Source organism: Mustela nigripes, chromosome 14, assembly GCF_022355385.1.
Source record: "Mustela nigripes isolate SB6536 chromosome 14, MUSNIG.SB6536, whole genome shotgun sequence".
NCBI lineage: Eukaryota > Metazoa > Chordata > Mammalia > Carnivora > Mustelidae > Mustela > Mustela nigripes.
Genome location: NC_081570.1, coordinates 360,691 through 383,554, shown reverse-complemented (window position 1 = coordinate 383,554; position 22,864 = coordinate 360,691). Strand labels below are relative to the sequence as shown.

The 22,864-nt window shown below is 63.2% G+C and overlaps 4 protein-coding genes across 11 annotated transcripts; 1 reads left to right on the top strand and 3 right to left on the bottom strand.

Moving 5' to 3' along the window:
• Positions 1-32: 32 nt before the first annotated feature.
• TAS1R3 (taste 1 receptor member 3) lies at positions 33-4,137 on the bottom strand. 2 transcript variants are annotated; one of them, XM_059376507.1, is made up of 6 exons: positions 3,857-4,137; positions 3,445-3,745; positions 2,574-3,356; positions 2,240-2,443; positions 1,979-2,084; positions 33-1,808 (listed from the first exon to the last, which is right to left on the bottom strand). In XM_059376507.1, exons 1-6 carry the CDS (start codon positions 4,039-4,041, stop codon positions 850-852), a joined length of 2,538 nt encoding a protein of 845 aa, XP_059232490.1. In that variant the 5' UTR covers positions 4,042-4,137; the 3' UTR covers positions 33-849. The 2 variants fall into 2 exon arrangements, with proteins under 2 accessions (XP_059232490.1, XP_059232491.1); XM_059376508.1 differs by lacking the exon at positions 3,857-4,137 and having other exon boundaries at positions 1,979-2,099; positions 3,445-3,808.
• A 1,566-nt stretch (positions 4,138-5,703) lies between these two features.
• Positions 5,704-9,484, bottom strand: CPTP (ceramide-1-phosphate transfer protein). Of its 4 annotated transcripts, none has more exons than XM_059376520.1 (3): positions 9,423-9,484; positions 7,524-7,727; positions 5,704-7,322 (listed from the first exon to the last, which is right to left on the bottom strand). In XM_059376520.1, exons 2-3 carry the CDS (start codon positions 7,643-7,645, stop codon positions 6,800-6,802), a joined length of 645 nt encoding a protein of 214 aa, XP_059232503.1. In that variant the 5' UTR covers positions 7,646-7,727; positions 9,423-9,484; the 3' UTR covers positions 5,704-6,799. The 4 variants fall into 4 exon arrangements, with proteins under 4 accessions (XP_059232503.1, XP_059232505.1, XP_059232502.1 ...); XM_059376522.1 differs by having other exon boundaries at positions 7,524-7,723; positions 9,423-9,463; XM_059376519.1 differs by having other exon boundaries at positions 9,360-9,450.
• A 2-nt stretch (positions 9,485-9,486) lies between these two features.
• Positions 9,487-19,786, top strand: INTS11 (integrator complex subunit 11). 3 transcript variants are annotated; one of them, XM_059376514.1, is made up of 17 exons: positions 9,593-9,764; positions 12,459-12,556; positions 12,996-13,069; positions 13,874-14,102; positions 15,644-15,742; positions 15,826-15,860; positions 16,134-16,272; positions 16,757-16,821; positions 17,213-17,402; positions 17,722-17,805; positions 18,172-18,261; positions 18,368-18,530; positions 18,676-18,783; positions 18,867-18,928; positions 19,025-19,140; positions 19,219-19,348; positions 19,439-19,786. In XM_059376514.1, exons 1-17 carry the CDS (start codon positions 9,737-9,739, stop codon positions 19,502-19,504), a joined length of 1,776 nt encoding a protein of 591 aa, XP_059232497.1. In that variant the 5' UTR covers positions 9,593-9,736; the 3' UTR covers positions 19,505-19,786. The 3 variants fall into 3 exon arrangements, with proteins under 3 accessions (XP_059232498.1, XP_059232497.1, XP_059232496.1); XM_059376513.1 differs by having other exon boundaries at positions 18,998-19,140; XM_059376515.1 differs by lacking the exon at positions 12,459-12,556 and having other exon boundaries at positions 9,487-9,764; positions 18,998-19,140.
• PUSL1 (pseudouridine synthase like 1) lies at positions 19,694-22,791 on the bottom strand. 2 transcript variants are annotated; one of them, XM_059376516.1, is made up of 9 exons: positions 22,590-22,791; positions 22,338-22,395; positions 22,040-22,245; positions 21,743-21,892; positions 21,483-21,653; positions 20,631-20,682; positions 20,386-20,548; positions 20,173-20,272; positions 19,694-19,990 (listed from the first exon to the last, which is right to left on the bottom strand). In XM_059376516.1, the coding sequence occupies exons 1-9, from the start codon at positions 22,658-22,660 to the stop codon at positions 19,714-19,716; spliced, it is 1,248 nt and encodes a 415-aa protein (XP_059232499.1). In that variant the 5' UTR covers positions 22,661-22,791; the 3' UTR covers positions 19,694-19,713. The 2 variants fall into 2 exon arrangements, with proteins under 2 accessions (XP_059232499.1, XP_059232500.1); XM_059376517.1 differs by having other exon boundaries at positions 22,040-22,227; positions 22,590-22,789.
• Between the last annotated feature and the right edge of the window lie 73 nt (positions 22,792-22,864).

The following is a 22,864-nucleotide window of genomic DNA, read 5'->3' as shown; positions in this document are numbered from 1 at the left end:
TGGAGTGTGGTGGCTTGTCCAGCCTCCCCAGGGCCTGGCTGAGAGCTGACGGACTGGCCGGGTGCTGTCCTCTGGGTCTCTGGTCCGCACCGGGGCTCTGTCCCTGGTCCTGGCTTCTGGCAGGGTCCTAGTGGCTGGTCTTCTGTCCGTGGTGCTAACTCCTGGCTCCAGGGGTCTTGGCTATGGGTGCTGGCCTTGGTGCTGACCCCAGGCTCTGTCCACGGTGCTGCTGGCCATCTGACCCCATTTTACCAGCTCAGGCCGGGCCACGGAGAGAAGAGGAGGTGGGGTGTGCTCCCCATCCTCCCCCAAGTGGGACCCCACCCTACTTACCATTCCTGTCCCACTCTGAGGGCCCACGGTCAATTGAATGCCCCTGCAGAGGGGTCAGAGCAGCTCCAGCCCACCCACTAACCTCCCATTCCTGTGATGCTTGGATGGGGTGCTGACTGGAGGCTCCAGGCTGGGCCTGGCCAGGCAAGTAATGCCCAGCTTGGCGAGCTTCAGGTGATCTGGTTGCGGGCTCTCCTGAGCTCTTGGCATGAGCTACAGGAGCCCTGAGGAATCTTTCTATGGGCCTCTTTTTTGGACCACTGGGACTGGGTCACACGGGTAGGCCCTGGCCAGGGCTTGTCTAAGACCTGCAGAGCTGCTCTGGGGCCCCAAATGGGTGCTTCAGGTCCAAGGATCGCTGTGGCGTCAAGATCAGCAGTCAGCCTGCAGTCAGGATCGAGGGCTGGGGGTGGTCTCAGCAGCTGGGGTACAGTCTGGGGTTGCTTCATAGGAACTTGGTTTGGGGACATCGCAGCTAAGTCTGGGTTCACTGGGGTGAGGTCCCTGGGTCGGGGGTCACTTGTTTTTGCCCTGAGTCTCCTGCCCCCCAGTACTACTGCTGCACTGTACTCTGGCATCATCTCGCAGGAAGAATGCAGGGGTGTTGAGCTCCGGCCGCCACAGCAGCAGGTAGCACTTGGGCAGGTGGAAGGTGGCCAGGATGCCCAGGGCACAGAGGAGGATGGCACCCATCTGCACCGTGGGCTGGTGGGCCACGTGCACATTAGCAAAGAGAGGCACAAAGGAGATCCAGGTGATAAAGTAGGTCAGCATGGCAAAAGTGAGGCCACGGGCGCCATTGTAGTGGCCCGGCTGGCTCTGCACCAGGAAGGTGCCCAGGAAGCAGAGGAAGGCCAGCACAGCATTGGTGGCGTGCACCAGGCCGAAGCTGACCCAGGAGCGCACACGGCAGTGCACCAGCGCCTCTGTGGGCAGCACCCACCAGTCCGTCACCACCTCTGGCGGGAAAACTACCAGGTACCAGGCACACAGTGCCGCTTCTGCCAGCAGAGCCAGTAGCACCACCAGCCAGGCCCAGGGCCCCTGCAGGCGGCCACGCAGCTGCTCTGCCCAGCTGGGTGGCAACTCCGAGCGCACAAATATCTGGGCCGCTTGCAAGAAAAGTGTGCTCAGGCAGCCAGTAAGTGGAATGTGGAGCAGTGGCTGCTGGGCCAGGCAGCTGGCAGGGCCTGGCCGACCAGGGAACAGGAGGACGCTGAGGCAGACGAGGCCCAGGCAGGCCAGGCCAAAGCAGGCCCATGGCCCACCTGAGGCCTGAACCAGTGGGCTGTGCCAGTGCCAGATGAAGAGCCCCAGGGCTGCCAGCACCAGGCCCAGCGCCAGGCCCAGCAGTATAAGCAAAACCAGCACGGCTGGCTCCCCCCATGCCAGGAACGTGGGCCTGCGGGGGAAGCAGCGTGTGCTCCGGTCTGGGGACCACTGGTCCTGCTCACACTGGGTGCAGAGGAGGTCATCTGTGGTGTGGGAGGAAAGAAGGGGCACTGGGGGGGGGCACCGGCCCCTCGGCCTCACTCCCACCCACTTGCTCTGGCCTCAGAGTCGGCCGTGGAGCCAGGACACAGACCGCACGTGTCCTGGGTCCCCACTCGTCCTCAGCTCAGGCAGGCCTGGGAGAGCTGCTCACCTGGGCTGCGCTGGTAGCTGCCGGCCTTGCAGTCCACGCAGTCGTAACAGCAGGAGTGGAAGCCTTTCACTCGGCGCACCTGGCCCTCCCTGCACTGCCGGGAGCACTGCGACACAGGCAGCTGGCACAGGGCCTCGGGGCTCAGGTTGTGCTTGGCTGGGCGTGCCCCCAGACTAGGGATGGTCCCCCCAACCCGTCCTACCGACCCCACCCATCCCCCCCGACAGAGCTAGAGCTTGTTCCTGGGTGAGGGGGGCTCACCTGGTTCCCTGGTGTGTGCCAGGACAGCTGGGAGTGCCAGAGCTTCAGGCGGCCGTTAAAGACTCCGACAGTGCGCAACTCGGGTGTCGGGTCCCGCCACACCCACAGTTTTAGGTCATAATCCATGTTCACGTTCCCGCTGGCATCGAACTGCAGTGCCAGGCCACGTGCGTGGAAGGTCATGTTGTACATGTTCTCGAGGAGCTGGGGGGTGGGTGGGAGCAGGTGGGGAGTGCTGGGCCAGCAGCTGCCTCCAGCCCTAACTCCCCCAACTCCGCACGGAAACTCCTCCTCCAGAGCATGGGCGGTGGGGGTGGGGGCTCCCTGCCCTTACCTGCCAGGGCTGCACAGGCTCCCGCGGGGGGCAGCCTGAGGCAGTGCAGAGCAGTGTGTTGTGAAGGGCCTGGGCCACGCCGTACACGGCCGCATAGGCGGCGAAGGTCTGGTGGTGCAGCAACCCCGCAGATACATCCTCCAGCGTGATGTGGTCACACTGAGGGCAGCGCGGCCCCACCACGTGCTCCTCTAGGCCTGGCTGTTCAGCGTCCAGCGAGGCACAGAAGGCGGGGTCGGCTGCCAGGGCCAGGCGGCTGCGCACGTAGGACGGAAACTCGGGCATGGGGGCGCCCTGCTGGAGGAAGCCAAGCACGGTGCCCACCGTGGCCAAGCCGGGCAGCGTCATGACCAGGTCTGAGGTCAGCCAGGCCTCGCTGGCCACCCACACCTTGGGTGAGAGCCTGTGGCGGATGCTGTCGCCGAGGAGGGCGCGGGCCGCGCGGGCGGAGGAGAAGAGCACCAGCACCTGCGCACGGCTCTGGTTCACCTGGCGCAGCAGGTCCTGCACAGAGCCCGGCCGCAGGCTGCCCGCGGGCGGCAGCGGCACCAGGCCCTCGTGTGCGATGCAGATGCCCCTGGCATTGGCCAAGCTGGAGAAGAGGCTCAGGCCCTGCCGGCCGTACTCGTCGTCACTGCCCGCCGCAGCCACCCAGCTCCAGCCGAGCTCCAGCAGCAGCTCCACCATAGCCTCGGCCTGCGAGCGGTCGCTGGGCACCGTGCGGAAGAAGGACGGGAAGGTTTGCCGGTTGCTCAGCCGGTCGGTGCTGGCCCCGTAGCTGATCTGCAGGGACAGCGACCAGCTCCTGAGGTGGGGCCTCCTGCGGGTGGGGCCGGCGGGGGCCGGGGGCCCCGGGGGGTCGGGGGCACACCTGAGGCATGAGGAAGAAGCTGAAGAACTTGCCGGTGATGAGGGCGAGCTCGGACGAGTGGGGTCCAATGACAGCCAGCACGCGGGGCTGGTACTGCGTATAATTGCAGTAGGCGGCAATGTCGCAGCTGCCCGCCTTGGCCATGAACATGAGGCTGGGCTTCATGGCCACCACGGGCTCTGAACACGTGTCGAAGAGGTCGCAGCCCAGACGCAGCCCCGGCAGCAGGGCGGACCCATTGTTGATCTCCTCCACGGCCATCTTCACGGCCAGCGCCCAGAGCAGGCCGAGGGCCGAGAACCTGGGGCCACACAGGGCTGTGGGCGGCCACACCCTGTCCCCACTCGGGAGCCCCCCAGACCCGAGCCCCCCCACCCCCGTCTCCCTTGCTCCCCCCCTCCCACCTCCCTACCTAGTGCACACAGTGGCGTTGGGTTGTATCCTGCCGCCCAGACCAGCATCGTCAGCTGTGCCCAGAGGGAAGAGCCCGCCCAGCATGTAGTCCCCTTGCATCCTGAGCTGCTGGGATAAGCACAGTGGGGCGCCTGCCCCGAGGCCCAAGAGAGCCGTGAGGCCCAGGAGAGTCCAGCCTAGCATAGCAGGTGCCAGCTTCCAGCGGGGCCGGTGAATGAGAGAATGGGGCCCCGATACGATGACTTGGGGCAGGGGAGAGCAGAGGATTTGCTTAGCAAAATCGTCACATGTCCTCACCTGCCAAGCCCAGGGGCCCCGGGGACACCCTTGCTTTCCTGGGCCCGGTGGGTGGGTTTGTGCTCCTTGCGCTCTTTGGTCCTGATGCCACCCACCAGGCTCTCTGGCTGACAGTGACCTGGGCAGTCAGGCTCTGAGCAACCACGGACCATGACCTTGTTAGCTGGCTGTGCCCAAGCCCCTCTGCACCCTCCCCTTTCCTGGAAAAGAGAAAGGACACTCAGGACTTCTCTGCTAGAGGGTCCTGGGGTCTCCAGCTGCCTGGAGGTGGTACTGGTGTCCCTAGGAGTAGGGACAGAAACACATCTTCCAGCCCTGGGCAGGACTGTTAGTAGTGGGGGAGGGGGTGCGGGCATGACTACCCCTGCAGGCTCAGGGTGACCAGCCAGGAGGGCAGCAGCCGGCTCTCCATCCTGGGGCTGGGCTGGGGCGGGGGTGGGTGGGTGGTTCCCAGGATGGGGACTGCGGGAGGACAGTGCAACTTGAAGGTCTGGGCTGTCGCTCTGCTCGGGGTCTGAGGACAGAAACTTCAGGGACCCTGAGCCTGGATCTGCCCACACCCTGCCTGGGCTCTTAACACAGCAGGTGCCTCCCTCGGGGGACAGAGGGCACAGCGGGGATTGCAGGGCTGAGCATGCAAACAAGGGAGGAAAGGCTGTAACCAAATGGGCCTCTGAGGCTGGGTCAGCACCAGGTGTGTGCAGGTGAGCCCGACCGACGTGCCAGCTGCAGTTCCTCCCTAGGCTCTGGGTGCCCCAGGGATGTGACACGACGCTCAGGTGTGGGGGTGCCCATGAGGCACCCAGAGGAACGAGGGAGGCTACCGACACCCCTGCAGTGGAGTGGGAGCTCTGGATGGTCTCAACCCTGGCGAATGTTTACTGGAGATGGTCTGGGATCTGATCTTTGCTGCCCGTGGGGAGGGACCAAGCTGCACGGCGTGCTCAGGCATGCACATGTGTGTGCAGAATACACACTCGACGTACAGTTCACACTTGCCGTGTGTGGCTCCCACATGCCCGTATGCACACGGGTGCACACAGCAGCCTTCACGGTCACCTGCCTTTGTGGGCACCACACAGTGCTGTAGTCCGTGCAGGACAGGCCCAAGCAGCAGGCCTGGAGGTGGCGGAGGGGACCCAGCACTGGACACTGTTTGGGTCTGACGCTGGGGTGTCCAAGAGCATGCTGCCCAACACGGATCCTCTTTCTGTCCCAACCACTGCTGAGGCTCAGAACAGCTCCCTGCACAGGCCACAGGCCAGGAAGGTCTGTCTTCTCCCTACAGCCTGTCCAGCTGGCCTCACACCTGCCCTTCCAACCCAGCCCCAAAATGTCCAAATGTGGGCATATCCCAAAATGTGGAAAATGACATGGACCTTGGTGGGGGCTCGGGGGACACAAGCACAGACAGGTAGCATTCCCCTGCCCCATGGTGGCCAGGATAGGCCTCATGTCCCTGTGGCTGAAGAGTGGGGTCACATCCCTCCTCCCTTCGGGAAGCAGCTGCCGCCGCACGATTACCTCCACCTAGAGGACACTGCCTGCTCTGTGAGTGGCATTTATTGAAGTTGGAAAAACCATCACCCGATTGATTACTCTCCCAGGGTCTCTGCCGGCTGACACGTGTGCATGTCTGCTGCGTGGTGGGTATGGTCCCCTCGGCTCCGAGGGCCTGAGCTCACAGTGAAGAGCCAGTAGAAGAGGCCAGGCCCCCAAGTGCTGGGTGATGGCTGGCCTGTCGGCTGGGCTTCTAGTCCAGGCTCCCTCCGTGAGCCATCTCTTTCTGGCTCTCCTGAGCTCTGTGGGGCAGGGAGGAGGGAACATAGCCTCTTGCCGGTTGACGGGGAGGGAGAGGCTAGCCCTGGACCAGCAGAGCTGTGGGCTGTGCTGTGCAGACTCACAGGCAGCTGCCTGGGGGAGCACCTGACGGACGGCGTGGCCGCTGATTAGAGTGCAGAGAGGCGGGGCAGGCCTCCACTCAGGGCTTCAGCTCCTGGCTCTTGCTGCCAAGGACATGTGGGTCCCTGGCTAATAAGGAGATGAGTGATGGGGAGAGAGCCTGCGTTGCCAACGGCTGCCCAGGGGTTCTATCCCTGTCCTGGGGACGGCCAGCCCCTCGTGGAGGGGCCCAGCGGTACCTGGGTGCGGACACTGAGGTGGGCCAGGGATGGACAGGCACCTGCTGAATGTGTCTGCCGGCAAGCAGGATGAGGTCTCTGTGCCACAGGGCCTTGGGACTTGGCCCCATTTCCCGACTTGGCTCGCGGGCAGGGGCAGCTTCTCTGGGTCTCCCATGAATGCTGACCCTGCCCCTTACCTGCCCTGCCTTCTGCACCTCGCCATCTGGGTGAGGCCCGACTGGACACATGTATATCTCAGCTGAGGGTAAAGCAGAGATGCTCCTGGCAGAGCGAGGTGACAGGGGAGGAGTAGACTGCAGGGCCCGCGTCCTCTGCCGTGGCCTGTGCACCGCAGGCTTGAAGCATGGCCTGGGTGGGCCACGCTGGGCCCGGGGCTCCAATCAAGCTCAGCGAGCGGAGGACAGTGTTCTTCCCATTCCTGGGGCACCCACAGAACTCTGTGGGGGGACTGATGGGTGCTGGCTGCCCCCTCCCCCACCCCGGCCCCAGCCTGCTGGCCCTCAGGGCAGATCCAGCAGGGAATGCTTGGCATAAAGCTCCTGGGAGACACTGTAGACTCGCTCAATGAAGGGCAGGGCCTCGCCCAGCATCTCCACAGCCTGCTGTGGGGACCCCACGTTCATTGCCTCCAGGAAGACCTTGCGTGTGGGCAACGTACAGAAGGCCACAGACACAGCCCGGCGGATAATCCAGGGGTGGTAGGCTGCCAGCGAGGCGTTGTAGGAGTCGGTGCAGAGCACAGCCGTGCGGGCGTCCTCGGGGCTGGTGCGCAGGCCTTCCAGGAAGAGCTGTAGCCAGCGCAGGGCACGGTGCAGCCGAAGCACCGTCCGGCAGCCCGAGTCCGGGTGGCGGGAGCGCCGCGTCAGGTCCACCAGCTGGTTGCCTACCTCATAGGCCACCATGGCCTGCAGGCTGCTGTAGTGCTCCCGCTGGGGGCCACTGCGCAGACGCTCCATGACCTGCAGCTTCGCTGTGACATCCTTCGAGATGAAGGAGAAGATGGCACCCAGACTGTTCAGGAACCTGCTCAAGGGGAAGCAGGATTTCAGTCCAGGTGCAGGGGAGACCGCCCCCCACCCCGCCTCCTGGAGCACACGCGCCCCTGCAGGAGCTGCCGGCCAAGGGGTGAGTGAGAGCGGCTGATCAGCCCCAGGCAGGCGGGAGTCGGCTGTGCCCAGCACAACACACGGAGGGGGGGGTACGAGGCGGTGCCCCTCCAAGCACCTGACTAGACCCCTCCATCCGGCGAGGTAGTGATCCAGCAGCACCTCCTCCTTCTCGTTGAGACACTGCTTGAAACTGACCAAGACGACCCTCAGGTTGAAGTCCGACTCCAAGCCATCCATTTCTCACTATGCGCCGGAACACGTGGGAGGTCAGGCTGCTGGGTTGTCTCCCTACAAGTCAGCTTACTCCTTGGGTCACTGTCTTGGGGGGGGAGGCGAGAGCAGTCAGAAAACAACTGCTGGGATCCAGCTGCCCCCCACTAAAAGCCCACATTGGGCCCCGTGCCTGCGTCAGTGCCCTTCTCCCCAGAAGCCTACTTCCCTCTGCCTGGGCCACAAGATCGGACACAAAGACCAATGCTGCCCTGGGCCTGGAACACGTGCCCCACAGACCTTAGCACGGCCCCTGCTTGTCACTCAGCCTTGTCAAACCACTCTGCTACATCTTATCAATGGCAAACATCTTCACTCACGTTTTTTGGCTCGTTTATTGTTTGTTTCTCTCACCAGAGTCAAACACCAGAGCCACGTCTCTGCCTGGAGCCAAGCATCCTTCCAGGGTGGGTGGCCCATGAGACAAACAGCCAGCCCTGCCTGTCAGGGCAACATTCTTGGAGAAAGTCGGGAAAGTCCAACACGGTAGGTAAAAACAAAGTAAGTACTATGGAAGGCAGAGGGCCGGGAAGGGTGGCCAGGTGGGCTGGGCGCTTCCTGGCTTTTCTGCTGCATCCTGGGCCAGAGCAGAGGCTCCAAGGTCAGCATGGCCTGACAGACACGGATCGTTTCCCTCCTGCTGGAGCGGTTCAGGTGCCACACAGAAGGGCAGCTGGGCCAAAGGTCTGAAGACAGCCACAAGGCCCTCCCTCAGCCCCAAGGAACCTTCCGGAAGTGCCTGAGGCCAGAGTCCCACCCTGGATTCTGCTCACATTCATACACTCACTCCACAGACATGCAAGTGCCCACACACTGAATGGGTGCCTCTGGGTAACCCAGCCTCTGTCCTCTTGGGCACCCAGGGCTGGCACTGGGGTGGGCTCTGACAGTCCCTGGGGACTCAGCTGCAACTCGCCACCCAGGATGCCAGGGGCATCTGATGGGGCCTAGTGGCTGCTGAGGCCCTGGAGGCTCCTGGCATTGGGCGGAGCCCCCAGAGGTGAGCTCATCCTGTCTTCAGGTGTGGGGGACAGTGGTGCCTGGCCTCAGGAAGACCGGGAGCTCCAGAGACTTCCGGCACGCCCCTCCCCTCTCTCAGGGCCTGTCTTCCGTCCCTGAGGCCTTCAGGGCTACCTTCCTGGACACCAGACATCCTGTGCGCCTGGCCTTCCTGTCTAGAACCTGAGCCAGCAGCGCAGAGGAGCTGCTGGGAGCTTTTCAGAACTTGCAAACAACAGGAAGGACACGGGCTGTGCAGCCCGGGCCAGGCAGCCTGCCAACTTTGGGGAGGTGATGCAGGGCACCACCAAGGCTCCCCCAGGGTCAGCCCACAACCCCAAGGTCAAGTCTCGGCAGGAGGGCTGCCTGAGCGCCGCACCTCTGTGGCTGACAGCAGGCTGAAGGCCCTCGGGAGAAGAGGGCACCCACCCCAGCCCCACACCCCCCAGGCCCAGCGGGTAGGACTGAGGCCCTCCAGGAAGCCCTGCAAGTCCTGCTCGGGAAGGGAGCTCCGGGTGGCGCCGGGCTCGGACCCCGCGCTCGGGTAGAGCCTAGTCCCGGGCAGGTCCCGCTCCAGCCGAGGCCCAGGGATTAAGCAGGGGCCCGGGACCCGCGCGGCGTGGAAGCCAGGCCTTCGGTCGCCCCCTCCCCCGCCTGGCCCCTTGGCGACGCCCAGGCCCACCTGCCGAGTTCGGTTGAGCTCTGCTCCCCGCCCGGGGCCCGAGCCTGTGGCCCTCCGGCTCACCTGCACCACCGCCGCCGCCGCCGCCGCCGCCGCCCCCCGCCGCGGCTGCCGCTGGACCCGCGGCCCCGCCCCCGGCCGCCTCCCTGGCGCCCGGGATTGGTTACCGGCTGCCCAATCCGGAGGCTCGACGCGTGGGCAGGCGTTTCCGGCGGGCGCACCGGAAGCTGGCGCCGTTGGGGCTGCGCCTGCGCGATACGTCGCCGCGGGTCGGGGTTCGGCGCGCCGGAGTCCCGGTTCTGGGTGTCGTGCGGCCGCGGTGGTTCTGCCGGCTCGGTGCGGGCAGAGGCTGCGGGCGTGGGAGCGCGCCCCGCAGCATGCCCGAGATCAGGGTCACTCCCCTGGGTGAGTGAGGCGCGCTCGGCCGGCCTCGCGGGCGCGGGGGGGCGGTGGTCCGGGGACGAGCTCGGGGGCTCCGAGGCCTGGCCGGGGTCGCCGGCCCGCGGCTGCCGTCCGCGGAGGTCTCGGGCCGGCTCCGCCTCCCGAGGGTCTGCCGCTGCTGTGCCGCTGCGTCCCCCGCTCTTCTCGCCGTGAGAGGAGGGTGGGTCCGCCCTCCGGACGCCGACCCCGAGGGCCCCGGCCTGCGTCCTCGCCGCGCCGGCCTCTGTGCACGTGCCCTGGTGCCTGTCGTGGCCCTCGCTGCCCCCTGCATCGGTCTCGCACCCGCTACCTGCGGCTTCCCGTTCGCCCAGTCCAGCCGTCCACGCGCCTCAGCCTTGGCTCACCGGGCTCTGCGGCGGTTTGGTTTGGTTTTGCTTCTAAGGAAGGTTTGCGTTCTGTAGACGGTATAAAAGCCCAAAGAGTGCAGAGCACCGAGTGGGGAAGGTCGCCGAGAGCCCGGGCCCCAGGAACAAGGGGGGTATCAGGTCGCGTTCTGGAGGCCAGCCCTCTAGCGCTCTCTGGGCACTCTTCCTGCGCTGTGCTCTGGGCTGCCCTGGACCCTGCCTCCCACACGGGGCCATGCGTGGGGAGCGTGTGCCTGTGCAGATGCTCCGCACAGCTCTGCATGCGTCCTCACGCTGAGTTCGCCATCATGCAGCACCCCCGGCGCCGCGTGGGGACACTGAGCTGTTGAACATCCTTGCTCCAGGGGTCCGGTGCGGGACAGATCCCTCCCTCAACAGCCTCTCATAGCTTTTGGCACGGGTGCCCCTCTGGCTGCTGTGACCCCACACTCCCCTGCCTCCTCGGATCGTGCCCCTTCACGATTTGGCCCTCTCATCACCCACTCTCTTCCAGCAGGTCTTTCTGCTGCTTCTCTTACCCCAGTCTGCACCTGGGTGTGCTCCCAAGGCCACAGCACGGTCAAAGCAGAACTCCTCTTTTGTCTTCCTCTGCCAGCTTCTGCCTCCTGGCTCGCTGGTCATGTGGGCCAGGTGCAGAGAGGCCTGGGTCACTCCTGCCCCACGGGCTTTGCACGGCCGCCCCTCCCATCTCCTGGCTGTCCCTCTCCACCCTGCTCCGAAGTCATTTTAAGGAGGACTTCCCCCTGGTGTGGATCTGGGAGTTTCTGTGTCCCCTCCCCTGCCTTAATCTTCTCCAGGGCCTAAACTCTACCTGATGGACTCAATGTGTGTCTTATCCACATGGTCATTGTCTCCTTTCCCCCAAACACAAACTTCGCAGACGTGAAGTCATCTTTGTTTTCTTCTGAGTCCTGTCTCTTTGTGTGTGCTCTAGACTCTGTTCCCCCACATCTGCAGCCCTGTTGGGGCCACTCTCCTTGCTCCCTGGGGTGGTTGTGATTCTTGTTGGGAGTGGAGGTCAGTGCGTAAGAACCGAGCTCTGGAGTCTGGAAAACCATTCCTGGCCCCATGCTTAGGATCCATGTGTCCATGGGGTGATCCCATGACTTCTGTGCCTTCACATCCTCTGTAAAGAGGGGCAGTCCTCCCTTTACCCCATCACAAATGTCTGGAGGGCCTCTGCGCTGGGTGCAGCTCGAGGGCTAGAGGTGCAGCAGGGAGCAGACAGCTGAGACCCTGACGTTGTTCTGCTGGGGCAGGAGCAGGCTTATGAGAGAGCTCCAGGCCTTTGGCTAGGTGGCCTGAAGCATGCAGACGAAGCTCTTGGCTGGGGTCACCTACTGTTCACGGGTCACGGAAGCTTCTCAAGGACCAGTCTGGGTCCTGCTCTGGGCCACCTTGATGTGCATGGCGCTAACAGAAGGCGCTGACTCTGGCTGGCAGATGGAAGATTGTAGGATCAAGATGGAAAACGGGTCGTTTGCTATAATCAGGCCCTGCAAGGTTGTGGCCTGCTGGGGCTGGAACAGATGGGTAGGGCTTGAAGTCAGGAACGTGGGTAGGACTCAGGTTAAGTTCTGGGCTCTGGGTGCCCTGCGGGGATGTGGTAGTGAGCCATCTGCATTGTGGCCACTGTAACTGGTCATTGCTGGACAGCTCGGGTCAGGTCTCCCCATGGCTAGGCTAAAGCCACACAGGTGTCCCTCTGCAGGGGCACCACCTGGAGATGCTTGATGCCTTCTGGGAGTAGGTCCTGGGGAGAGGGCTCCATAGCCCACGTGTGCCCCCAGTGGAGTTTCCAAGAGGGACAGTGATGCCCTGTGGGGTGCCGGCTTGGCCCTGTTAAGTGCCAGGACCACAGTCCAGCAGCACCTGCTACACAGCCCCGGCCTTTGAAGGTTCCTGTCAGCCACAGCAGGTGGGCTGTCCCCTCAAGAAGTGGGGGTCTTGTTCCATCTGACCTGGGTGGTGGTGGCAGGGCCTGAGGCTGGCGGTGTGGTGGGGGAGGGCATGTGCTGTGGAGCTCCCTTGGCAGCTTTGGCACTTGGCCCCGACCTGCATGTTTCACCGGCCTGAGTGTAGAGACGGGGGTGCTGCTGCTCGCCTCACACGTCATCAGCACAGCAGCCGTGGGGCTTTCCTAGACCACCGAGGGTTCTGCAGGGTCAGGGACCCAGAGTTCCCAGTGGGCTTGTGAGGCAGGCGGCTGGACCTTGTTCTCAGGGCGGGGCCGTTGCTTGCAGCGGCGGGGAGAGGGCTGTGGCGTGGCAGCCGGTCTCATCCTGCTTTTCAGGGGCCGGCCAGGATGTGGGCCGGAGCTGCATCCTGGTCTCCATCGCAGGCAAGAACGTCATGCTGGACTGCGGGATGCACATGGGCTTCAGTGACGACGTGAGTCCTGAGCGGAGGCGGCCTGGAGGCCCCTCATTCAGCGGCTCCTCGGTGCTGCTCTCAGCAGGGCCCCAGGCTTCAGAGCCTCGGAGTACGGGCTCTGGGAAAGTGGGCAGTGGCGGGAGGCAGGTGGGCCTGGGGTCACTGCGTTCCCTGGCAGGCTCCCCACCATCACCTGACAGATGGAGTACCCCGTGTGGGAGGCTTGGTTTGTGCCAGAGCAGGGTCTCAGGCTCCCGTGGAGTTATGGGGCAGCCCAGTGGTCCCCAGGCAGGCCTTCTGGCTGGGTGATGGGTTCTGGCAGTTTGTTCCCTCCGTGTGGTCTTGGAGGCTGTGAGCAGTCAGTGGCCATGCTCATTCCCCACTCCTGGGAGCCACTCTCCGGAGTGCTGGCAGACCCAGGGCAACTGTGTTCTGACCCTTTCTCTTGGCTTGCCAGAGGCGCTTCCCTGACTTCTCCTACATCACCCGCAATGGCCGGCTGACCGACTTCCTGGACTGTGTGATCATCAGGTGGGCACCAGTCGGCTGTTAGTGTTGTGTGGGTTTGCATCTGGCCCCACCTTGAGGACTTGGGAGCCCAGGAGAGCCACTCAGGGTCTGGGAAGGCTGCAGGCTGTGGGGTGTCCCAGGCCCAGGTTCTGCTCTAGGTTGTCTGTGTGGCAAGCCCCTGGAGCTGCCCTTTCCTGACTCTGGATGGTTTGCCTGAGACCTAAGTGTCCTCGGTTGCTCCTTGGTGGGCTTTGGTCGGCATGGTGGAGCAAGGGGGCACACTGTGCCGTGTGTGCCTACTGGCTCTGCCCCGAGTGTCACGGATGAGAGCCCTGAGCCCCAGCTGCCCCAGGACAATGGGGCTGAGCTTGGGCAACTGGCTCACGGCAGGGAGGCCATCCCCACCCTGGTCTGCTCCATTTGTGGACACGCAGCACTCCCGTCCCTCTGCCCCGGTGCCTTCTTGCTGTGGTTCCCATGCCATGGGGTCTTCCTGCCCATCCGCCAGAGATGCTGACTGTCCGATGCTCTGTCCCCTTCTTAGCTTCTTGTCACTACTCTATAGAACATGTGTCTGTCTGACGTGAGCATTATCTCGTCAATGCCCACTGATTTATTGGACATTTAGATTCCAAGTTCCAGGACGGTAGTAGTTTTTGTCACTCTGGGGTACTGAGGTGGGCATCTGATGCGCACGAGGGAGTCAGTGTACAAATGAATGACTGGGTGGAAGGACCCCGAGGCTCTGCTGGTGTGAAGGCCGGTGGAGGGGGAAGGCTTGGTTGGGGAGCAGCGGCCCTGGGCTGACCTGTGTTGCCTCCGCAGTCATTTCCACCTGGACCACTGTGGGGCCCTCCCCTACTTCAGCGAGATGGTGGGCTATGACGGGCCCATCTACATGACCCACCCCACCCAGGCCATCTGCCCCATCCTGCTGGAGGACTACCGCAAGATCGCCGTGGACAAGAAGGGCGAGGCCAACTTCTTCACGTCGCAGATGATCAAAGACTGTATGAAGAAGGTGGTAGCTGTCCACCTCCACCAGACGGTCCAGGTCAGGGGCCTCGCAGACCCCGTCTCAGCCTGTGTCGGGTGCTGTCCACCAGGAGGCAGCAGGGGGCAAGCGCATGCGGTGGGTCCCGGCCCAGATTCGGGTACACAAGGCAGCGTGCCAAGCGCCCATCCAGCTTGTGGGACCCCCGCTGCTCTCCCGGCTCTGTGCCTGGCTGCGCCCGAGAGGGGGCGCTGGCCGGGGCGGTGGCGGGCAGAGACTGGACACTGAGTGGACAAGCCCTGAAGGGCAGCCGGTACTGGCCTGTGGGTTAGGGCTCTGCCTCAGTCACTGTTGTGTGCGGGTCAGCAAGAAGTGAAGGGGTTTCAGCGGGCAAACGCGCTCACATGGGGTGACGCGCGTCACAGAGATCGTGCGCTTGTCTCTTTCTCCTTAGAGTCAGTAGGTTTTGCTTGTTCGTAGGCATCTGTGTATTTTCAGGTATTTCTGCTTGGACTTAGTGTCAGCATGACGTGTGTTTATTTTTAATAGCACTTTCCACCTCCAAGTCTGTTCTGGCCAGCCTCACCTTCCCCGTCTGGACTATTGCCACAGTGTGTCTTTTTCCATGGTTTTACTTTCAGCTTGACTGCATGGTCTGTGTGTGTGTGTTTTTAAAGATTTTATTTATTTACTTGACAGAGATCACAAGCAGGCAGAGAGGCGGGCAGAGAGGGGGAAGCAGGCTCCCCGCTGAGCAGAGAGCCCGATGCGGGGCTGGATCCCAGGACCCTGGGATCATGACCTGAGCCGAAGGCAGAGGCTTTAACCCACTGAGCCACCCAGGGGCCCCAGAGGCAGATGTTTAACCAACGGAGTCACCCAGGCACCCCTCTGTTTCTCCCTTGTATTTGGCTAGTAATTTTATACTTTTGTAATTCTCATAGTGGTAGAGTTTACAAAATGCATCCATGACAACAAAAATCTAAGGTATTTGGAGGTTTTGCCTGTAGATAATGCAAAGGTCTTAGAACATTTTTTTTTTTTAAAGATTTTATTTATTGGGCGCCTGGGTGGCTCAGTGGTTAAGCCGCTGCCTTCGGCACGGGTCATGATCTCAGGGTCCTGGGATCGAGTCCCGCATCGGGCTCTCTGCTCAGCGGGGAGCCTGCTTCCTCCTCTCTCTCTCTCTCTGCCTGCCTCTCTGCCTACTTGTGATCTCTGTCTGTCAATAAATAAATAAATATAAATATTTAAAAAATAATAATTTCTAGTTTTCTGGTCAACATTCTTAATTTTATCTTTCATTTTCTTAAATATGTTAATCATAGCCCTTAAACTCTGAGTCTGAAAACTCTGGGAGTCCTGAGTCTGCTTCTCTAGACGGTCGTTTCTCTTTTCTGTGGCGTCATCTCCTCCCTTGTGTCCTGTTCCTGTTGGTTGAGAACTGGACCCGGTGAGAGCAGGACATGATGAAGGCTTGGAGCCGTGTTCTCCCCTTCCGTCCTCCCCGGTGTCCGCCCCCTTGGTCCCTCTGCCACCCTTGTCAACTGACCACCTGCCCAGCCTACCCTGAAGACCTGACTGAGTCCTCTCCTCTGTAGGTGGATGACGAGCTTGAAATCAAGGCCTACTATGCAGGCCACGTGCTGGGGGCAGCCATGTTCCAGATCAAAGTGGGCTCAGAGTCGGTGGTCTACACGGTCAGTGGAAGCCCGTGGGGGACAGGGGCTACCGCTTGGCTGGGGAGGAGGGGCACCCGTTTCACTGCCACATTCTTTGCCAGGGCGATTATAATATGACCCCGGACCGGCATTTGGGGTGAGTAAGCTGGTGTGTTTGTTCCGTCCTGCGGGGACCCTCAGGAGTACAGTGAGGCTTGTGGATGTGCTGGGGGCTTGGGCAGTCCGTGTGTTGGTTTCTGCCACATGTCCTCTGTGCCCGGCAGAGTCTCTTCCTCCTGTCTCCCCCAGAGCGGTGCTTGCCCGTGGGTCCAGGGAAGCCGTGGCTGGGGTCCATTGTGTCGCTTCTAGCCACGTTGGGTTGTCCACCTCCGGCCACGCCCACCTCCGGCCACGTCCACCTCTGTTGCAGCGCTGCTTGGATTGACAAGTGCCGTCCCAACCTGCTCATCACAGAATCGACCTACGCCACGACCATCCGGGACTCCAAACGCTGCCGGGAGCGAGACTTTCTGAAGAAAGTCCACGAAGCTGTGGAACGTGGCGGGAAGGTAGCTGGTGCAGGCAGGGGCCGGGCAGGTCTCTGGGCCGTGTGCCCACCCTGACCGTGCTGCACAGTCCTCAGGCCACGGCTGGCCTGTCAGGAGACGAGTGCCATGCGTTCTGGGCGTGCGGGGAGGGAGACTTGCTCAGCATTAAGAAGAAAAACTTCTCTGAAGACTAGTGGGGTGTTTATTCACCTGTCACCTCAGACCCCAGACCGGGACTGGCCAGGACTCTCTGGCGAGTATGGGGGCCTTGCCTGTAGTTCACAAAGAGCCTCTGGCTCTCAGGGGTGCCTGGCTATGAGCTCTCGGTGGACGCAGCCTCTGACCATCTGGGCTCCCAGCGAGGCCGGTCTGTAGAGCAGCTGCTCCCTGAGAAGGCAGCCATGGGGCACGGCTGCCTGCCGACTATGGTCAGATGTGGGCTTAACTTGGGTGGGCAGCGCTGCCAGGGACTCCTGTCTGAGCCCGCCTCGCCCTCCCCCTGCAGGTGCTGATCCCTGTGTTTGCCCTGGGCCGCGCTCAGGAGCTGTGCATCCTGCTGGAGACCTTCTGGTAGGTGCGGCCAGACTGGGTTCTGGGAACCCTGGCCTAAGTGGGCATCTGTGGGATGCCTGTGTCCAGCCTGGGAGGGTCCTCAGTCTGGCTCTAGGCAGAACACAGCCTGTATCCCTGGCAGCTATCAGGTCGGGGTGTCTGATACCTGTGGGGGTGCCCGCCCAAGCCAGGAGGCCTGTGTTGTGCTTTCCCACACCGGGCACCCCCACTGAACCATGTGCTCTGGGTCCCCTCCATCAGAACCAGCGTTTTATAGAAGGAAGTGGGCCGAGGTGGGGCATCAGGGACTTGTTCTTCGCCAGACACGACCCAGGCTGCAGGTGTGAAGGGTGACGTGGACTGGTCCTTCCCCGGCAGCGTCCTCCACGTGGCCTCGCACTGTCCGCAGGGAGCGCATGAACCTGAAGGCGCCCATTTACTTCTCGACGGGCCTGACGGAGAAGGCCAACCACTACTACAAGCTCTTCATAACCTGGACCAACCAGAAGATCCGGAAGACTTTTGTCCAGAGGAACATGTTTGAATTTAAGCACATCAAAGCCTTCGATCGAGCATTTGCTGACAACCCGGGTCCGATGGTGAGGCCCTGGCCAGGAGGGGCTGGGGATGTCTAGCTGGTGCCTGTTGTAGCTGAGTCATGTTTGCCCCGGGCTGGGGCGTGTGCTGACTGTCCACACACGGCACCTCCTCCGGGTCTGGGACAGGGGAGGGGACTTTGCCTGCAGTTCTCCCTCAGGAAGTGGGGTGCGCTGTGCTGGGGGAAAGAGGTGGGGGTCAGAAGGTAGGGCCTGTGGCAGGTGCAGGGCCAGAAGGCTCAGGGCAGAGGAGCTGGGCCCATGGCCGGTGCTGGTTCTTTGACAGGCGGGCTACTGCCCTACCCATCCCCCCGTCCCCCAGGTGGTGTTCGCCACACCAGGCATGCTGCACGCTGGCCAGTCATTGCAGATCTTCCGGAAGTGGGCAGGGAATGAGAAGAACATGGTAAGAGGTCCACCTCCCAGGAGGGCCGGCCGGTGAGGTTGGGCAGAGAGGTGTGGGAACAGGGGTTTGTGTTTGGCTTGGGGACACTTGGTTGTCAGGACAGGGCTCAGTAACCTGGGGGGCCCAGTGTCTCACGCGGCGGCTCAGACTCTTGCTTTGGGTCGGCCTGTTGCAGCAGGCAGTGATGCGTCCTGAGCTGATGTGGTGCTCAGGCCTGGGTGGGCTTGTGCTGAGACCCCTGAGCACCCCCGGGTGCAGTGGGGTCTGGGATAGGGAGCTACTGGCAAAGGAAAGGGGCCGTTAAGGGTACAGGTTCAGATGGGCAGGGTGGAAGCCCGAGGCAGGACTTGGCTGCCCTCCCCGCAGGTCATCATGCCTGGCTACTGCGTGCAAGGCACCGTGGGCCATAAGATCCTCAGCGGGCAGCGCAAGCTGGAGATGGAGGGGCGGCAGGTGGTGAGTCCCCAATTCCCCGGCAGCTCCACAGACCCCTCCGGGGTTGGCGGGGAGCCGCTGGTGCTCATTGCTTATGCTAATGGCCTGTGTGTCCGGGACGCCACAGCTGGAGGTCAAGATGCAGGTGGAGTACATGTCCTTCAGCGCCCATGCGGATGCCAAGGGCATCATGCAGCTGGTGGGCCAGGCAGAGCCCGAGAGCGTGCTGCTGGTGCACGGGGAGGCCAAGAAGATGGAGTTCCTGAAGCAGAAGATCGAGCAGGAACTCCGTAGGCAGCCTGAGCCCAGGCACGGGGCGGGGAGGGGGGGCTTGGGACGATACGGGGGATGGGGGCAGGGTCCACCCCCAGGGTCGGAACAGGCAGGGCCGGACGGCCTAGACTGAGGCTCTCTGCTGCTCCCCCTCTTGCCCAGGGGTCAGCTGCTACATGCCGGCCAACGGTGAGACGGTGACGCTGCCCACAAGCCCCAGCATCCCCGTGGGCGTCTCGCTGGGGCTGCTGAAGCGGGAGATGGCGCAGGGTATGCAAGGCAGGGCGCACCGGGTTGGGGCTGGGCCGAGGCACGGCGGGCGGCCGGCTCCTATCCCTGCCCTTTCTCCACAGGGCTGCTTCCTGACGCCAAAAAGCCCCGGCTCCTGCATGGCACCCTGATCATGAAGGACAGTGTGAGTGGCCTGTGCTGGGGAGGGGCTGAGGGGTGCCCCCGTCCCCCCTGACCTGCTCTTGCCTCGCAGAACTTCCGGCTCGTGTCCTCGGAGCAGGCCCTCAAGGAGCTGGGCCTGGCTGAGCACCAGCTGCGCTTCACCTGCCGCGTGCACCTGCACGACCCTCGGAAGGAGCAGGAGACAGCCCTGCGGGTCTACAGCCACCTGAAGAGGTAGGCACCCCACTCCTTGTGGCTCGGGTTGGGAAGAAGCAGGGCACGAGCTGGGGGTCTCACTGTGCTTCCCGGCAGCGTCCTCAAGGACCACTGCGTGCAGCACCTTCCCGATGGGTCCGTGACTGTGGAGTCCATCCTCATCCAGGCTGCTGCCCACTCAGAGGACCCAGGCACCAAGGTGCTGCTGGTGTCCTGGACCTACCAGGTGAGGGCTGCGCCCCAGGGAGCCCCACTTCCAGTCCCAGGTGTGTTCAGGGAGGATGTGCTGACGGTCTCCTCTTGCATCTGGCTCTAGGATGAAGAGCTGGGCAGTTACCTCACATCACTGCTCAAGAAGGGCCTCCCCCAGGCCTCCAGCTGAGGTCAGCAGGTCACCAAAGGGACCTAGGCTTTCGTTCTAGGGCTGTGTCTGTGCCTCAGCTCTTCCCTTTGTCCCTGGACACGGAGCCCCCAGCTGCTCGCGGCTTTTGTCTGTGAGGACAAGACCACAGTGTCCTGTGCCTGCCCAACTGACCACACTTGGCTGAGGAAAGAAAACAGGCCTGGGGACTTGATTTCTATTCTTTATTTCTATTCCTGAGCCCCCAGCGGGTGGAGGGACACTCCTGAGGTGTTCATTTCCAGTAAAAACGGAACCAGCGGCTGCGTGGCTGTGCCCTTCTTGATGTGCAAACCTTTTGCCTGCAGTTCACCCATAGCAGCCCAGGGTGCCCAGGAAGGTGGGGGTGCCAGAGGCCCATGTGGCATGCAGAGCGGGGCAAGGGCCGGCGGCAGGGCTGTGTGTCCTGGCCGTCCTGACCTCAGCCGCGAAATCTGCGGGTTATCTGTGGCTTCCGTGCGGCAAGCCCTGCAGGGCACAGGAGGTTTTCTGCAGAGGCTGGGCCTGGCCTTAAGTCCACAGCTTCATCTGGGCTGCAAAGCTCCTGCCTTTCGGGCCCCTCCCTCCTCCCTGAGGAAACTTGCTTTTCCTCTACTGGAAACTTGGTCCTATGGCCCGGGTCAGGGCTCCAGGGGAAGGAGGAACCTTACTCCAGGCCTCTTGCTTTTGGGCTTCCGGTCTCCAGGTGGGGATTCTTTGGCCAACCTGGGGCTTCCTCACTTTCCTGCTGAACAGAGGCTGGATTCCCACCTGCCAGCAGGACGGATGAGGGCTGCAGCTGTGCTGTCACCGAGAGCCCCGCCCCCACCAAGCCTTCAGCCTCAGGAGGGGGTCAGTCAGAGGGACGCATGCAGGCACCTTACCAAGGCTCCTGTATAGCACGGACTTGAGGAATAAGCCATGGGCTGGGGCCACACGTGCCTGGTGCCTGCCCAGGGGGTCCCGGCTTTCCAGGATTACCTTCACCTGAGCAGGCATCAAAGTCCCCAGCCCCACAGCCACCAACACAGCTGTCATTCTCCGCACCTGCAACCCAAAGCCAAGACTGCCACAGGCGCCCAGCCCCTCAGGCCACCCCTGCCCCCAGGAGGCCCAGGACAGAGCCCACCTGCTTGTACAGGAAGGACTGGGCCTCAAACTCCAGGTTCCAGAACTGTAACCTAGAAATACAGGCAGCCCAAGTCCACACTGTGGCCCCAGACAAGGAGGTGGCCGGGGGAGGGATCCAGGGGAGATGGGCTCCCACCCTCTTCTACCCCAGGGGCTTCCACTGACCACCCCACCCTCAAGGGAAGCTGTTGAGAGGGACAGTGTGAGTGGGAGGGGCAGCACTGGGGGCCTTGGCAGTGGGGACAGGGCCCTCAGGTGGAGGCGCTGCTGAGGCGCTGGGGTCCTGGGGCAGGCTGGGGCATCGGAGGGGGCCAGCTCATCTAGCCCCGGGCTAGGTGCTCTTCAGCTGACTATACGCAAGTTCCTCCTCCCTTCAGTCTTGGCTCACACTGGGAAGGTTCTGGAAGTCAGTAGCTGACAACTGGACAGAGCCCCAGGGACAGTGCTGGGGGCAGTGGAAACAACCCCCTGCCAGGTAGGGCTGGAACCACTGGCCTGGTGCTGCTGCTTCAGCAAAGCCTTTTCATAGCTGCCAAGATCCATCTACTAGACAATGAACGCTGAGCTGGGCAGGGCAGGGCAGGGAGCCCTTGGAAAAAGCATTTTCTGTTCTCTGCCCCCGTGCACCCCGCCCCCATGGACGTGGCAGGAACCCACCCTGGGGGGAGAGCACAGCTGCTCAGTCATGGTGGTTGGGGCCGTGCCACTCAGCGGACTAGGATCCCTCCATGAAGACTAGCAGGGGTTCCCCAGCCCCCACCGTGTCCTGCCTCTCTACCACCCTTGCCAGGGGAAGTGCTCAACCCAGCTCCCTCAGCCTCTGACCAGTGTGCGGGGTGTCCTTCCTTACCTGTTCTCCTGGGGGAGGATGAAGGGGCTGCCTGGGTCAGGGGCCACGGAGGCCCGACGCAGCGTGCGCACCGAGCTCGTGGCGGGGCTGCCCGCTGACTGGAAGGCACTGAAGTCATGCGTCCCCAGGAGGTGCTGGGCGGCCTCCTGCATGGCGTCCACATCCAAGCAGCTGCAGGGAGCCAGGGGGGGACTGGTCGGGAGGGAGTAGCCAGCAGGCGGGTCTGACGCCCCCTCCCACCCCCTCCCATCCACACTCACTCTGCCTGCAGTGCCCAGCACCGGTTCTGCTCAAACACGGACAGGTGGTCATGCCGGTGGCAGCCAGTGACCAGACGGTACAGGTAGGTCCGGGATGTGGCCGCATGGCGGGCATGGAAGTCCCCAGGTACTCGGAAAGCTTGCAGTACCCTGTGGGAGCAAGATCACGTACACCAGGAGGATCCTGCCACCCACCCAAGTGACCCCTTGGTATCTCTATCACTCCCAGAGAGTCCTTCCTGACTTCAGGCCTCCACCCACCGTGGACCAGTCTGGAGACCGCAGATGGGTGCTCACCGTATGGCCGGGTGCCTCAGGTGGGCGTTGAGAGCCTCTGCCAGGACCTCTGGGGAGAAGGGGGGTTGGCCTGAGCGGCGCTGGACGTCCAGGTGAGCCGCGTTGCACAGGGCGTGGACCCCGGCATCCGTGCGGCTGGAGATAGTGAACTTGACCGGCACCACCGAATTCAGCCGCTTTGCAGCCTCCTGCGGGGACGGAGCAGCCTGGGGCGGGGTGGGCAGCGCTGGGGGCTCCCATCTGCCTCTCCCTCAAGTCCCCCTCTTTCCACTCCCGGCGGCCGGCCGGCAGAGCTCACCTCCAGGTAGTTCTGGACCCCGACGGCGCGCTGGGAGCCCCTGACGGCCGCGACCCCGCTGCGGGCGGAGGCGGGCCTGGGTCAGCGGCCGGAGTTCGGGCCGTGCCCCGCCCTCTGAGGCCCTCCAAGTCCGTTCCCTCCCCGGGGCGTCCCGCCGGGTGACCGGAGCGGCGGGTCCTAAATTAGCCCCCCCCCCCCCGCCAACCACCACGTCGGACCGGCGGGCACGGAGGGGAGACCCGGAAGACGTACTTAAATTCCGTGCCCAAGTACTGGAAGTACACGAGGTAGCGCGCCGTCCCCGAGCCTGCTGCAGCGCCCATGGCGGGGGTCCGCGGAGCGCGGCCACACTCAGCAGGCCCAGGCTCCGCGGGGTCGCACGTGCGCCCTGCGCTCACGCGTGCGCGCGCGGGCAAGCAGTGTGGCCACGCCCGCGCCCGCGCCTGCGCCTTCGCGCTGGTCCGTCTCGGCGGTCCGGCCCTCAGCCGCCCTCTGGCCTCTAGGGGTGGGAGCGGGGGCGGGGCCGA

Coding starts and splice junctions, on each gene's coding strand:
- TAS1R3 (XM_059376507.1), bottom strand. CDS start 4,041: ATGCTAGGCTGGACTCTCCTGGGCCTCACGGCTCTCTTGGGCCTCGGG. Junction 3,746..3,856: donor AACGCCACTGTGTGCACTAG/GTAGGGAGGTGG, acceptor GTGTGGCCCCAG/GTTCTCGGCCCTCGGCCTGC. Junction 3,357..3,444: donor GCTTCTTCCTCATGCCTCAG/GTGTGCCCCCGA, acceptor CTGTCCCTGCAG/ATCAGCTACGGGGCCAGCAC.
- CPTP (XM_059376520.1), bottom strand. CDS start 7,645: ATGGATGGCTTGGAGTCGGACTTCAACCTGAGGGTCGTCTTGGTCAGT. Junction 7,323..7,523: donor GGATGGAGGGGTCTAGTCAG/GTGCTTGGAGGG, acceptor CCCCTTGAGCAG/GTTCCTGAACAGTCTGGGTG.
- INTS11 (XM_059376513.1), top strand. CDS start 9,737: ATGCCCGAGATCAGGGTCACTCCCCTGG. Junction 13,070..13,873: donor CTGGACTGTGTGATCATCAG/GTGGGCACCAGT, acceptor TTGCCTCCGCAG/TCATTTCCACCTGGACCACT. Junction 17,806..18,171: donor CAGGGAATGAGAAGAACATG/GTAAGAGGTCCA, acceptor CCCTCCCCGCAG/GTCATCATGCCTGGCTACTG.
- PUSL1 (XM_059376516.1), bottom strand. CDS start 22,660: ATGGGCGCTGCAGCAGGCTCGGGGACGGCGCGCTACCTCGTGTACTTC. Junction 21,893..22,039: donor CTGAGGCACCCGGCCATACG/GTGAGCACCCAT, acceptor TTGCTCCCACAG/GGTACTGCAAGCTTTCCGAG. Junction 21,654..21,742: donor TGCTGGGCACTGCAGGCAGA/GTGAGTGTGGAT, acceptor GGCTCCCTGCAG/CTGCTTGGATGTGGACGCCA.